The sequence below is a fragment of the Triplophysa dalaica genome, chromosome 5 (genome assembly GCF_015846415.1).
Source record: "Triplophysa dalaica isolate WHDGS20190420 chromosome 5, ASM1584641v1, whole genome shotgun sequence".
In the NCBI taxonomy this organism is placed as follows: Eukaryota; Metazoa; Chordata; class Actinopteri; order Cypriniformes; family Nemacheilidae; genus Triplophysa; species Triplophysa dalaica.
Genome location: NC_079546.1, coordinates 13,622,172 through 13,638,671, shown reverse-complemented (window position 1 = coordinate 13,638,671; position 16,500 = coordinate 13,622,172). Strand labels below are relative to the sequence as shown.

The following is a 16,500-nucleotide window of genomic DNA, read 5'->3' as shown; positions in this document are numbered from 1 at the left end:
GACACTGCTCTCTGGGAACATTTACGAGATTTTCAGAAAGCCCTTCAGAACCTTTTGTTTAAATATTATTACTTTGCCTCTTTCAGTCTACTCCACACCTCCAATTCTTCTCTCTCCATATGTCACTGGAATAGCCTACTGTATGTTTTAAGTACATGTCTGAACCAAATATTGACAAAAGCTGCATTTTATCTGTCTTTTAAGGTCTATATGTTGATAATTTGTGGTTAGTGCATATGCAAGTCAGTAGGTTTCACTTTTGGGTTCAGCATCTGTTGCCATGGTAGTGCACTACAATAGTGGAGGACCATCCATGTGTTACACAAATACATTTACCCTGGAGCATCATAAGTTTGTGAAGCATAAGTGTGCCATTGTACCTTGTGAATTTCATTAATCCTGTTAAGATGTCCAGGTGACATTTAACACAACAAAGGATATACCAAGACCATTTAATATTTGTTGAAGGGTTCAGAATAAAGAACTAGACAACCTGCGTATACACTGAAAAAAATGATTCTTGAGGGTAAGTAAATATTACCCATGCAAATCAGTTAAATTTTACTTTTATATATTAGGTAGCAAAGTAAACTATATGCAAACTCACTGTATCTACTCAATAAAATTAAATTAACTCAATTAGATTGAGTAGATTTTATTCTATGTTTTTAAGTAGATTCAATAAGTTTTCATATAGTTTACTTTGCTACCTAATATTGTGAGTAAAATTTCACTGATTTGCATGGGTAATATTTACTAACATTTACTCATTTCTTTTCAGTGTACAAAAAGTGTTTGAAAGGCAGTTTATTACTCATCATCATTTTATTTTACTGTACTGTATCCTTCTATTAGAGTGAGAATGACAACTTTGCATTTAAGTATTGAAAATATGGCAAAAAATATAATTTTACAAAGCAAACGATCTGAAATGTTTTTATGCAAATGTATATATTTTCCTTTTGATTTTGAAATGAAATGTGACCTGGACATGTTGTTTTGTGACATTTACCCTTGAATGCACATTGTTCAGAAATAAATCATGTGGATTCAATACTGCTTAGTTATGTATTTAGAGCAGTGACTGTTTGACACAGAGGCTTGTAAATCAGCCAAGAACACAAATTCAAACAATTAATCTCTTATTTCTTATGACAGAGATCAGAAACTGTCAGCATTCACCGGGAAGCTCTAGATAGTAATACTTCTTAAAATACAAAGTGTTTTAGCTTTGAGCATTGTACAGGCAGAAGGACAAGATCATGCTGTAGTGCATGTCACCCAGAGAGGTGCTCGGATAGCCTGATATGTCTCTAATGATGCTATCAGATATGGCATTGACTGCACTTGTTCTGTCAGATATTAAACCCCAGCATTGTGACCTACAACTCAGGAACCGACTGTGTAACTCAAATGACCCAGAAGCAACACTGGCTCATTTCTATCGTAGAACGGAAGTGGCCTAAATGACACTGTGATCATTAACAGTCAGAAACAAAATAAAAAATACAGCCGTCGTTATTCATTAATTGTTTCTTATGTAAAGTTTACTGTATAGGCTACTTACATTTGTTTATTCAGTGAAGCATCTGCTATCTAATTGTATTAATGCAGGGAACATTCTCTAAGCTCCGCCCTCTCGCCATGTGATGTAGGTAATATTAACCATTAGAGTGTCCATCATTCTGAACTTCAAATCTCTACCGGAAGTATTAGACCATCTGGGAATCTTTAGAATACTCTTTTCAACATACTACGATTTGGGATACACCAATTCTACTTTCGAATACCATTAAGGACGGGTAGCATGCGGATTGGGACACAGCAATATATATTTATTTTATTCTAAAAATCATTATGATATTAAGTAAAGATTATGTTCCATGAATTTTTTTTTTTAATTTCCAGCTGTAAATATATAAAAGACAAATTTGTGTGAGGGGATGCCCTGCTACAGTGCCTGTGATTAACAACCTTAAAGGCGATGTTCTCCATGTTTAGATTTTTTGCACCCTCAGATTCAAGAGTTTTAAATAGTGTTATTTCGACCAAATATTGCAAATATAAAACAAGAATAACAATAACAAAAGATCAGATTAATTTATATCTTTGGAAAAACAAACGAATATGCTCCTTCCAGACAATGCAAAATCAGGGCAAGAGTAATTCTATGGGTTTGACATGCATCCCATTTTAAGTGGCTTCTCGAAGGGACGTTCATTACCCATACAATCTGTCCCTGCTGCTTAACTACTGCTGGCTATTTGAACTATAACAATTTTCTGCCGTTTCCTGTAAAGGTCACAAACAACATCTGGCACAGAAAACAAAGCCTGTCTAGACTAAAATACCACTGGGGGCTTTGAGAAGACATAAATCACTCTGAATAACTGCAGAAGAGTTTAAAATAGTTCTTAGTGAATAAAGTCAACATACTCTTTTACTCTGAAGTAAATAATATAATTTAACAACCATATCAGAGCTAGAACACCAAAGCAGTGTTGTTAAACTGAATGTTTAAAAAAAAATGCAGATGTATTATAACCCCCGACCCTCAAAGGAGTGGCTTCTAGATGGTGGTGGAGTCGGAGTGTGCAATTAGTACGGGGGAGAGCACCTCTGCAGAGTGGGAGAACACCACAGCGAACCCCACAGGGTGAGTGGGGCACAAGGGTGGAGCAGGAGAGCATCAAGGCAGAGATGTTAGTGTAAGAAACAAGGGTGGAATTGGAAACATCTTGACCCATGTCGGGAAGCATGTTCTCAGGGGCGACCACCTTGGCTGAGGCAGGGAGCATCGCAACAACTTCTAAGACTGAGACAGGACAGGCCGGGTACTCATTGACTTTTTTATCAGAGACATCTCTGCAACATTCAGTATGTGTATTTTATGGTGCACATCTACATTATATGCACAATATATCTTGATTTTTATACCGTTAAAAGAACTGGGACTTTTATTAAAGATGGAAACTGAAGTATGCTTGGTAAATAATACAGCATCATTAATTCCTTTTACAACAATGTTGCAATTGTGAAATGTGTTTTGTTGCACAATGAATCAAACCACCACCTGTGGTGAGTGAAAGTCTTGAGCTCCATGCAAAGCAGAATGCAGTTGGACAGACAACTGTATAACAAACAACTTTATTACTATACAAACTCTGTGTTGTAGGTTACAATATGTAGTGCAGGCAGAAAGTGCAAGTAAAAACAGACAAACTGTACAAAAAGACATTACATATTATACATATAGACAGTTAGTAAAGTACACAATATTAACATTGATATACACAAGATATACACATTAGAATGTTTTTATATAACTAATAGGTATCGTGCGATACTGTATATACTTTGGAAAGTGTGCATACTACTCATAATCTATAATCTAATGTGAAGACAGAGTAAACAAGTATTTTTTCATGCTGTTATAGTCAAAACGTTACATTTATATTCGAACAGCTGGCACAAAATGTGGTTTACAAAATGAATGGCCCAATTTTTTTATCATTGAGAATTTGCGTGCATACTATATCTATGCAGACAACCTAACATTTAAATTTATAAATGACCATTTAACTAGTTTCTATTTTAACTACTTATGTAGAATGTGTTGAAGCAATTACTTACTGTATGTGTGTTAAGCACAAACCATCTCTGAACTGCTGCCCTTTTACAGGAAAAACTGCCAACATCTGCGGTTCTACCAGACCACCTGCTATGACTGCAACTGTAAAATGCTAGTATGCATCGCTAACACAATGTATATCCAATCCATATTGTAATCCTCAAGTGACCATTAAGAAACATGCATACTGTAGATCCAGAACAAGCAAGAGTAGAAGCAGCTGCTCTTCTTGAGGTGTGGGCGATAGATTACTTATTGCGTTATATCTTTGGGTTCTCCCCTGATGCCTGTGCTATACCCACACATACTCCATGTACTCAATGCAGCAGAATTTCTTATGAAAACAGGATTAATATTAATCATATCTGCTATGGAGGCAAGGTGTATTATGAAGCCCAAAAGCGGTCTCCTTTACTAAAATCTTTTCTTGTAAGATGCACCGAGCTCAGCCACATGGAAGTCCAAACAGGACAATCTGTTAAAAAATGGTAGAAGAGAAAGGAATATTTCATTTAAATCATAATAATCCTAGATCCCTATTCAACACAGTTGCGAAACTGACAAAAAATAGGTCCTTTTATGTTATTTAGACATAAAATTACTGCAAAATAGCAATGATTTTATGAACTTCTTTTCTACTCAAACTGAGCTCATTAGAGAAAATATTTCATCTGTGAGGTCGGCCAATGAAATATTCACCAATAAACATAGTAACAAACCCCAAGTGAAAACCTTAAAGGGGTCATATGGGATCAGTTTTAGGGCCCATCCTTTTTACCCTTTACATGCTTCCCTTAGAAGACATTATAAGGAAACATGAGGACATTTGCATTCATATGCTGATGACACCCAGCTTTAGATTTCCTCAGAACCGGGGGATACCGACCATTTTTCAAAGCTAACTGACTGAATTAATGAGATCAAAAACTGAATGGCCCACAGCTTCATTAGGCTAAATTCTAAGACAGGGATAATACATTTACATTTAGTCATTTAGCAGATGCTTTTACCCAAAGCGACTTACAAGTGGAGTAAGAAATGGAAGCAATTGGAACAGTATAAGTACAACAAAAGCATAAGTGCAATCAAAAAAGAAGACTGGTCTCATATATCCTAAAACAGTATACAGAGCTAAGTTCGATTTTTATTTTATTTTATGAAGAGTAGAGAAGAAATAGACGTCAGAACTGATCAGTCAGATGTTGACGGAAGAGATGTGTTTTCAGACATTTCTTAAAGATGGCTACAGAATCTGCAGATCCAATTATTTCACCAAATGCCAGCATATATAAAAGAGTAGAGTGCAACATTTCCTTTGTTGGTTGTTCGGTTGTGTTGTTCTCCAAAGTTAAGAATCTTATTCATGCATTTATGACTTCTCAAATATATTATTGTGACTTTTTGTTGGGAGGATCTCCTGCAACATTTCTAAATAAACTTTAAACTGGTTTGCTCCCTTATAAAGTTCCATATAGACTTCACAATTCTGCTTATAACTTATAAAGCATTGAATGGTCTAGTGCCTCAGTATCTTTGTGAACTACTGTCAGCTTACAATCCATCGCACCTGCTGCTGTTAAGAAACTCTGGTCTCTTAATAGTTCAGAGAAAATCTAAATCTTCTAAAGGTGATCAATCTTTTGCGTACTTGGCTCCTTAACTCTGAAATAGCTTCCTTGGCAATGTTCGGGATTCAGACATTCTGAATCTGTTTAAAACTAGACTAAAGACTCATCTCTTTATTATAGTTTTCACCTAACTCACCGATAACACTATTAACTCACCTTAAGCAGTCTATTGCGCAATATAGTTAGCTTGATGGAACCGAACACATACACACACATTATAATGTGTGACTTTCTTCCACTTTCCATGAGCGTTAATGTCAGTTTGTTTTGCTTTCATGTCCCGTCCTCAGGTTCTGGCCTGATGCTCTTCCCAGTCCAGCCAGATGCTTGTGATGATTCGCTAATCCACCTAATGACAACTACAGCCACAACCAGGATCCCGAAGGCACCAGAGGTTGTGAGTTCATGCTCCTGTTCTGGTCTGACACTCTTCCACTTCAGCTAAATGCTCATGATGATGGGAAATCCACCTGATGACAACTACAGCCACTACCTACAGTCATCCAGAACCAGAATAATATTGGACACACCTGAATATCTCTTTTTTTATTCATACTAGTTCTTTCCTCTTTTCACGAACCAGCCCAGCTTAATATTCCTGTCAAATCTTACAGTTTACAATAATTGTTTTCTCTGTTTTTGCAGCCAGGCTATTTTTTTATATGCCAGATGAGAACTGGCTCTCCCGGCTGATTATGGCCTCTTCCGAGGTTTTTTTTTCTCCACTTATGCATACATATAATTATTCACATATACATATACGTTTCTTTGGTGTAAACTTACGTTTTACAACATACATGCACGTTAATATACTTTAACAAATATTTTGTTTCTGCACATTTTGGTATTATTGCAAATATTCTGGCACAATGTAATTTTAGGTTCTCAGTCCGATAACAATATTTAAATAATAATATACTTAAATTAAATATATTTTTCAACCAGGTTGCCCCATCCTACAAAAGGAAAAAGATTATGTTTAAGAATGCATGAGAAGAACATACAACATACAGTACATATAACAATAAACATATCACTCCACGGTTGTATGTCTGTATTTATGTAGCACTGTGGTCCTGTGAGGCACAACATTTAGCTACACTTTTCGTTACACATTTCGGCCAAAATAGTTGTTGGTAAATGTAGAAAATGTTAGGATGTTGTTGGTGCAAAGGTGTTGATGCCACTGTTACTGTGTTTTGGGTGGTTGTTAGGGTATTTTTTGGTTATTAATAGGACAGTGCTGAAAGTGTTTTTCATGGCACGATTACAAAATTGTAAAAGGTCCTGGACACTGCTGAAGGAGTTCTACGTGGCTTGACTTCGCACTTGTAAAGGGTCATGGATGTTTACCGGATGGTAAAGTGGTTTCACAGGTGTTCTGTGTTTGTTATATTTAAAAGTTTAAATATTGGAAATAATGTAGATACCACAAACACTGCTCGTAACAGGTACTGTATGTTTCAGACTACAGTATAATGGTGCTTTTATAAAAAGGTAAAAAGTCACTGTTGTGACCTGTGTTTTAATCAAAGAGCATGTGTGCACTCAGCGGTTGATTTCGCTGCAGTCTGCTGAGTAACAGATATATGACCAGTGCTGATAGAGGACACGTTGCCCAAGGACAGGAGAGCACAGCCTGTTGAAATTGATTTGGAGTTGGAATGTCAGCATTTGTCTCTGGGAGTCTGTCCTGCTCAATCATTTCTCTGAAAACAACCTTCAGAAGGTATACAGTATTTGTATTTGATCCACCTCTAGAGCAATGGCCATTAGAAATCGATATCAGATGCTGTTGATCTTTGCATGATGAAAGGGCAGAATCAAACACAAAATGAATTCACACTGCTTTACAAACAACAAATGGATTCAACTCACCATGTAATTGTCTTTACCTTCAATTGTCTTCAACTGCAGTCAAGATTCACCAACATTCTTCAGTACCCTATTCCATTTTATGCTAGAGTTTTAAAATCTGCCATTGAGTTACATAGTAAAGCGCTGAATTTTCGAATCTAATTGTCATTGCTGATTTTATAAAAGGCGATCTCCTCTCCTATTTGATGTCAGCTTGGTCACACCTTGGCTTTCAGCTCCTTTTCACAAACCTTTACAAAACCCTTTAGCTAAATAAAAAATTACAATATTAAGCAGTGCATTAGCAGGAAAAACCACATTATAAATTTTATGAAGGACAAAATTTCTTGTTTAGAGAAAAAACCTGTCATGACATTGAGAATTATTATGAATCTGATTGAAAACTTTGATTTACATCCGCAGGGAATCCCGTTCGAATGGTAAGTACACATGAAATGGAATCAAAAATATACTGCTTAGCAAAAACTCCTTTACTGTTGTTCTACATTAATTGACATATGTTAGAAAATGCATTTAAATTAGTTCACACCTAATGCTTATTTAATCACTACTAATCCCCCAACATCACAAGATTCATAGTGCCTTTTGTAAGCATCTTTCATACATCTTAACAGCCACTGTCATTAAAAGCGGTTGTATAAAACAGCTAAGCGTTACATTTAAATATGGCATAAAGGTTTGAAACAACATGAGAGTAAGACATCCTTTTTTTTCAAATACATTTGTGAACTGAAAAAGATGAATTAAAAGTCAATTCTAAGGTGGATGAATCTTTCTCTGATGTCTCTTGAGTAATTTGTTATCCACCTATTCATTTTCAGAACGCTAATATGCGTGCGTCACTGGGTTAGGAAGACACCATCAATAATCACATTAGCTGGTGCATTTTTATGTTTTATCACCTCTAGCTTTCAAGCTTTAGGAGATGAGTTTTTGAGAGAAAAAATACTTGAATATTAAAATGACCTTAACCCTCCTATCAGTAGTGTAATGGATTCTACATATGTAATGGATCCCTCCGATTTTTTTGAACATGTGCAGTTCTTGTATGCTGACATGCAAGATATTTAATATTACCAATATTTAATTTTACCATATTAATTTGATATTTATGCAGAAGTCCCGAAGGGAACTAAATTAGAAAAGCAACATATCTCCTTATTCTGATGTTCTGTTGGAGATATAGAAAAACGTTGAGAAATTAAACTCAGGGCAAAACATGAGTGAATTCACATAAAGGTGTGATTTCTTATGAGATGTTAGGCATTTGACCTGGATCATTTACAGTACAGTATCTCTGCATTGTGCCTTTAAGTGATGTACAGTGCTCTCGAGAAATATGAAACCATTCAAAATTGAACAAAATCTTCATTATGGAAGGGTGTTTGCATTTTTGTTTCAATTTACCGAAATAACTTATCTATATTTTTTATTATAGAATATTACAGCATGGCGGATTCAAAATGTAGCTGAATATACAAATAACCCAGCAAACACTATGTTCCACTTTATAATATTGGAGACCAATAACTCTCCAGCCTGTTTTGTCCCCAAAGCATGTTCTAAAAATTTAGACACCGAGAAGTAAAACTTGATTTCATATGTGTTCATATACAGGACCTATAGTGTTTTTCAAAAGCGTTCTGCCAAAATTCAGTTCATGCTGGTCTTTTATACAGTTTACATTTGCATTTAGGCATTTGGCAGACACTTTTATCCAAAGCGATTTACATTGCTTTATCCTATACATTTTACATAGGTATTTGCAACCCCCTGGGATCGAACCCACAACCCTGCATTGTTAACGCAATGCTCTTACCACTGAGCTACAGGAAAGCTGTAACTACAGATACAGTTAAAGCAACTAGGGGCTGGGCTGTAGCTCTACACTTTAATCATATTATTTGTTCAGTATCTTCTTTCAAATGGGGTTTTGTCCTGACTTTATACTGCTCAACTTTATTTATAGCTTTATTCAATCTGTCAGAACAGTCTTGAGGATTCCACATGGGATGCGCTGTATCGGTGCAATGGGACACTTGCCATGCAAACTAGAGAACGGATTTGACAGAGAGTAGCAGCACTTTACAGCACCACATTTAGTGATAAAAAAACCTCTCACAGCCACATTTTATGATTTCTAAATATTACATATGATAAAAGCTTTTAAAGCCATGCCCCCACACTCCTGAATCCTAGTGTTTACAAACTCCATCCCATCTTTCTCACAGGCTGTCATTTTATGGCATCTTTCAGATGCAGGCACTGTGTTGATTTGAATGTGTTTTTAATTCATGTGAATGGCCTGGCAGAACTGCTGCAGGCCGTTAATTACCTGCCACTGTGAACATCACTCAGACTAATGAGAGGAACTCCCGCCCTGCATGCAGCGCGCATATTAAGACTCTAATCAGCGAGCCTGCAGCAAACGGCCATGGGGACCTGACTACCTCCTGCCCCATATAAAAACCATAGTAAAATGGTGGTGATTTTAAAACATGTGTTCAAAATGGCTGTAATGAGGGCATAATATGGATCTGAGAGTTTTAAAGGAACAGTTCACACAAAAAATAAAACATAGTAATTTACATGGATGTAAATGGCTGTAATGAGGGTTAAAAATAAATCTGAGAGTTTGAAAAGCAAACAAAACGAAGAAAAAAAACTATGCAAAATTAATTGATATAGATATATGTTGTTAAAAAAGAATACAAAATGGGATTTGTCAGGGTAGAGTTGGAGCAAGATGTTACAGATTATCAGCTCCGGTTGTTTTGTGTTTAAGTATATATAAAAGAGCAGTCTCAACTTTCTTTAGATTGTTTTTAAAAGGGCACTGAATAATTTGCATCATTTTGCAAACAAAATTTTCAGATAAGTCTCAAGTTATTTCTACATACGACCATTTTGCGTTATAAAAAAAGTAAATTTAGGCTACTGCATGTTTTCCATGATTATTTGGTTTTACAAACATGTACAGTAGTTGTCCTCTTTGGTGAGTCGAAGGGGCGTTAGGCAGCATATTTCCCTGATCTTCTGTCTTTGTTTCACTGAAGATTGTCTACATCAGGATCAAGTGACTTGAGACCCCCACTATCCTTGAATGTGGTTATAGTATACAAATGTTGCGCGCAAATGCTTACATGCACCTATTCTATCCAAACATGCAAAATGACAACACAAAAGAGCACAGTCTATCACAATATTATTTCATAGTTTTATAAATTACTTGTTTGTTGTTATACATAAACAATGAACTATTACTACAGATTTGGGGTATCGATCGTTTGGGGTATCGATGGCTATCGCTATGAAAATCAATGTGTGCTATGATTGGTCAAATAACAAGTGCGTAGTGATTGGTCGAATACTGCAAGCGTGTTACGGAAATGTAACGCCTCTTATCATATTCAGAACATCATGTTCCCAAGCAATTGTACTGTCAGATGATAAAATGTCATCTGTACTTTCGTTATCAATTCAAGCCCTAACCTGATCCGGAAAATGATGATGATCAAGCCAATATATAAATTTTGCTAGCGCAACTTGAGCAGGATGTAAAGGATTGGTAAGGTTTTAAAAAATATATATTATGTTAAATAGTTAAAAAAAATGGCTAACTGTTTTACCTTTTATATACGACGCTATAAAGATTTGCCGTTAAAGATCAACCAGTGTAACGCCATGTCTCGTCGCTACTCAAAGACAATAAACCCTATCGTAAACACCACATTTGTTCCCTCTAGTTGGAACATAATTACTGATTATTAGGGACATATGTTGTCTTTTTTCTCATTGCGCGCATGTTTGCATTTGCAGATCCCACAAAGAAACAGCATGCGCTACAAAAACCCACGACAAACTCAACTCACGTTAGTCCGTAACAAAGTCTTTTACCATGGAGATATACTTCTGCAAATCTGAATCGCCAGACTGTCCTTGCGAAGTTGAAATGGTTGGAATTGTCCCACTTTTTTAATAAGAGGTTTCGCGCACAGCCGGCCTAGATCTTTCCCAGGTTCATGAAGCAATGTTCTGTGAAATGCGCTGCACATACTTGAATATTCGGATTGTAAATTTCTGGAACAGTGTTGTATAATACAATGTAACCATTTGTTTTTTGTTGTCCCATCTTTTGGATGAGCAAACAAAGAGGCTTTCTTCTAGCGACGAAACATATAGCGCCTCCACGACATGGCTGCGGTGGCAATGATACAATGAGATTCACAAGTTCGCTCACCTTACTTGAGTATAGATTTAACTTAACTAATATTTTAATCTTTTGTAACACTTATTGATTACATACGCTATTTCTAATAAGAAATTCTGAATCTTGCCCTCGCGGCCTTACGCCACCGGGGGGGTCTTAAGGAAACCCTGTCTAGATGGATGTAAGGTCACCTAGAATTGGTGACACCAATGGGAAAAGGTGGGCTGAAATATGCTTTGTGAAGAGTGGACTGGTAGGTCTAAAGTCTGCAGTGATGATGAAATAGAAAGAGATATGTTAATAGAAAGAGATCCTTTTGGTGTTCTTGCAAAGTCAAGTTGTGCAAATAAAGCCGCAAGTCTTTCCATTCGTAGGGATTCACACAAGGGCTACAATACACTCTTTGCTCATGAATGAAGTGCAAACTAAATACTGCCTCACCTATTCCATTAAAAAAAACTTGCGTTTAACATAATAAGCAACATAATTGCTACACAGTTAACTTGATAACAAACTTTTTTAATGGTATAGTTTTTAAAGTGAATTATTAATATTAGTCTCTTCATTTAAATAAGGACATATACAACATAATTTATATTTACATATAGTATACTGTACAAGTATCTTAAAGTATTATGTTAATTTGATAAGATACAGTTTACAATTGTGAACCTACTCTGCCATTCAAAAGGGTCACTCTCCACATTTTCACAACAGGGATTATGGACTAAATTTAGTCCACAATTAAAAAATAAACAAACCAATAATAATAATAGTTTTTTTTTAAATAAATAAATATGTTCTCAAAACTAATTAACAAACACCCATATGCCTTTGAGTAAAATGTCTCTTATGATCTAAAGTTTTTTAATCTAATCAACTAAACCTTTTGGACCAGTAGTGCCCTATTTACTGCGAGTTTAACTATTTATCACTTTTTATTCATACATTCTGGTCATTCAAATCTCACGTCATAGGGAAGGTTCATATAGTGTGCTTTTTCAAACCATCTGGTCAAAACTAAGTTTAAATGTTTTGCTTTACTAAACAGACCTCAGAAATATATTTCACATATTTATATAATCACATGTGTCCAACAACACATTACAAGCTTATGGTCCCAGTGTTAATATATCAGATCCAGTTTGTGCTAAGGAACATTGACTTTAGGAGGCAGTAGAGTTAACAAATGTTTTTATAAAACAAGTCAACAATTGAATTACTCTGCTCAGCAAGTGTCCCTCAAAAGCATACCAAGACAATAGTGAAGTAAAAGATTTACAAAATACGTCAACAAATTATAATCATATATATAGCATTTATTTACACATTTTCTATGTACATGTCTTTGAAAACATAATTCTGTAAACAACTATTAAATTCAAGAACATTTCAGAATAATTCACCCACACTTCTGTTAAAATCCATTCAGACTTTTCTGTAAGTTATGTCAAGAAGTTTGGTATCCGGAAAATATATCCCCATGTGGCTTGTACTGTGTAACTCCATAAGTTCAGACACTCAATGTCAGTTACAGTACATTTTCTGCCGCTCATCAAATTGCCAAAGTAGACCAGAAGAGTTGATGAATTCACGGTTATGATGTTTTGCTTTGTTAGACCCAAATCACCATGAATGTAAAATAAATATCTGCAAGGTCAATAAAAGTCATCAATCTCTGGAGTTAGGCACAACTTAACAGGCTCATGTAAACAGTATATAAAAGAAAACAAAGAGATTTTAAAATAAACGCTGATTCATAGACTTTATCTTGTACAAAAAGGAGACAAACAGACATCAAGAGGAGGTTCCCTTAAACTGGCACACAAATTTAAAAGCCTGATGACATGATTGAAGCAGCGCACAGTTCAAATACTGACAAATCAGAAGCTGATTTCCCCAAATACGTCAATTAATGACAGCATTGTAGAGTCAGTGTGCATTATTGTAATAGTTTCAAAATGGGATGTCAAAATGACAGTCCCATGTGCCAATGAAAAAAGCAGAAACATAGCCAGCACTTCAAGTTAGCATACCCAAGCTACCTTCATTGACCTGCACCTTGTGAAACTCAAACAACCAAAATAAGGCAGATTTTATAGGTACTGTTCTAATCTGCAGACAAGTTCATCACCCTATGACTCCTGGCCGCATTCTGAGGTAGACCAAGGTTATAAGAAGTTCATAGACACTGCTTAAACTGAACAATTTCATTTTAAGTCTTTTTAAACCGTAATATCTCAGGTAATGCTAAATTATTGCCTTGAATAAACTGGGCCAGCATCCATCCTGCTGTTGCAACCAATAATTAGGAAGAAATCCTTTTTTGTTAAATTAGTTTTTCCATGGATTCAGTGCATTCAAAACCTTTTTCTTGTAAACATTTCCAGAACTGGGTTAGAAATACACTGAAGAAAAACAGAAGAGAATAAAGATACATTTCATTAGTGTTTTTAAACAGTGTAAGATTTTGATACCCTGGTTATTTGACTGTGTTTGGAGTGTCGACATTAGTAGAAATACAGAAAATATGCCGGAACAGTTGCGGTCCACTGTAAATATTTCCATCCCCATAAAAACATCATGTTATTATTATATTATTGTCACAACCAGAGGCGACATAGACGTCGGTTAAGGTCATCGCATTTAGCAGGGGAGCTGGGGGGAGTCTCATCTCTTGTAGTGATTGGGGGCATCAGCAAAGGCAAACTTTAGTCTGTAAGCCTCAGCCAAGAGTACACTAACTTCTTCGTTGCCCCAGTGCATTGTTGGTAGGTTCTGGAGCAATATCATCAGACCCTGTGAAGAGAGATTAAAAATGATTGTGACTATATACACAATAGGGAAACTTATTTTCAAAATGAGTGGTCTAAATAACTGATCAATAATAATATAAGGTCCTCGATTTTGAAGGATCATGTGAACCCCAAAACACATTTTTGTATAGGTCCAAAATCACAAAAACAAGTACACATTGAGTTTATTATTAAAGATATACATATATATTTTTTATTCACTCTGTTCTTCAGGTTCAAAGAAGGTCATAAAATGTGAGGTATATGCATACTGTAAACTCTCCGTTGGGATTTGCAGGTTTGTATTGGCAGCGGATTTTCCATTGCTGTCCCTTAGAGAAATGGGTCATGTACCCAAGTTTCCTTGGAGCAGCAACACAAAAGACATAATTTGTGTTCCTCTGCGATTCACCTGAGAGCTTTGTAAAGTCATGACTGGTGGGAATTTGGTTTTCTTCAAGGCCCCAATTTTTTTATTTAAATTTTAGAAGCAAACATGAAAGATTGTGTTAATTAAAAACAATCTGTCTTTTAAAAACATTAACAGCTCATTCCAAATGCCAAAAGCCCATACATTCTCAAGTGAATTCATAGGCGTCACAAGCGCAAAAAATGTGGGTGGGTCAAAAAAAACCTGTAAAAATGACACCATTGGGGTGGTGAGAAAGACGTGTGACAAGAAGTGTTGATGCTATAGAGGCAGGTTTAATTTGCACTTATTTGCAGATATCAGGTGATACAGGCATTTATTTTCAACAAAATAAAGAAATTATTGGAAAAATGGTTAAGAGGTGTTTAATAAAGTGAATGGGTGTAGGTTAAATGTAAAGTTACGGGTATTAAGGAGGTTTTCATTGTCCCAGTCAGTTGGCAGCCATTTAATAATTTTAATAAATATAATTATTAGTGCTGTCAATCGATTAAAAATATATTTATGATTAATCGGAAAAAATTCTGTGGGAAATCACGATTAATCGCGTATAACATTAATGTTTTAAAATATACTTTTTCAATCTAATAATTTCACATTTAATCTTCAAATTAATGTAGAAACAACAGATTTCTTTAACAACATCATTATGTCTCTATTAAATTGTTTATATTTATTTATTTTAACATCAATTATAGCCACTAAAATGTATAATTGAGAGCTATCATGTCTAATAGGTAGGAAATATACAGAAATTGAATAGAAGTTCTAAAACACAAATACAGTCTTTAATGTTAAATTGTAAATTAAATAAAGAAGAATTCTCATTAAAGGTGCAAAACACATTGAATTATTTTGTTCTTTGAATAACATTAGCGACAGGAGTCTCAACGGTAGATTTAAGAACGCGTCCCCTTTAAGAGTGATCTCTTTACGCAGATGAAGCCACTCCTATTTCCACAACTTGGCATTTATTTACGTTTAAGTCTGTGCTTACGAAAATGCTAGACAAAATGGCGTTCTGTCATAATGTTGTGTGGTTTTATTCATTCAAGCACGAAAGAGAACTTAATACTTGTGCGCTGTCTGACAAAGAATCATTGACGCTGCCTTTAGCCTGTGACTGTAAATACCAGACTGGATCTCGCATTGCGATTTGCTGCAGCCCTAATAATTATTTATACTCTATTATCACTGTATAATGTATAATAAACAACAACACTTCGTTTAACTTGCTGTGTCGAAACAGAATGGAGATAATTTATATGGCCTCGGATGAGCCAGTTCAAGTCTGTAGATTAAGCACAGAATAGAGTTTAATTTATTAGGCATTCCTGAAGTTGAATGGATTTGACTAATTTAGCGCACATGACTTATCGGAGTGCCTTCAGAGACGTAAAAGTGAGTGGGTCATATATCATTGGTTTTAAAAGTGAGAGGGTCCTGTCCCACTCAATTACAATGGTTCTGATGCCCAAGTTTGAATTATTATTTAAATTTTTGCTTGTGAGTATGAAGAGCAAGCATTCTTTGCCATGTGATAAGAAAACAGCACTTTTTGCAAGCACAGCATGTCTGTATTCATAAGCAGTTCCATGTTGTGTTCATAAAAGAATCAGTACATTGTAGAAAACATGCATTTACCCTGCACACTTATTCATTATTACAATCCAGCATTTTCACAATAAAATAAGACTTTCACCTGTTCCAATTAGTTTATAAGCATCTTATTGCTTTAAACCCTCTCCTTTTTAACCAGTTTTTCCATTTCTCCACCAATCTATCCTTTGACCTTTTCATGTACCTATTCTACCCTTTTCAAATTGAAGGCGTGAAAACATGTTACTGAAACAAGAGTTCATGACACTTTAAGATGCCAAGTCTGGTTACCTACCTTTACTGTCAGTTGGTGTAAACTCTAATATAGC

General features: G+C 35.5%; 1 protein-coding gene across 2 annotated transcripts in view; it reads right to left on the bottom strand.

Moving 5' to 3' along the window:
- Positions 1 to 12,645: 12,645 nt before the first annotated feature.
- Positions 12,646 to 16,500, bottom strand: part of tbc1d22a (TBC1 domain family, member 22a) — a 126,832-nt gene continuing 122,977 nt past the window's right edge. For both annotated transcript variants that reach the window (XM_056747996.1, XM_056747995.1), the window contains exon 13: positions 12,646 to 14,146. In XM_056747996.1, the coding sequence (XP_056603974.1) occupies positions 14,018 to 14,146 (129 nt within the window). In that variant the 3' untranslated portion in view covers positions 12,646 to 14,017. The remainder of the gene's footprint in view (positions 14,147 to 16,500) is intronic.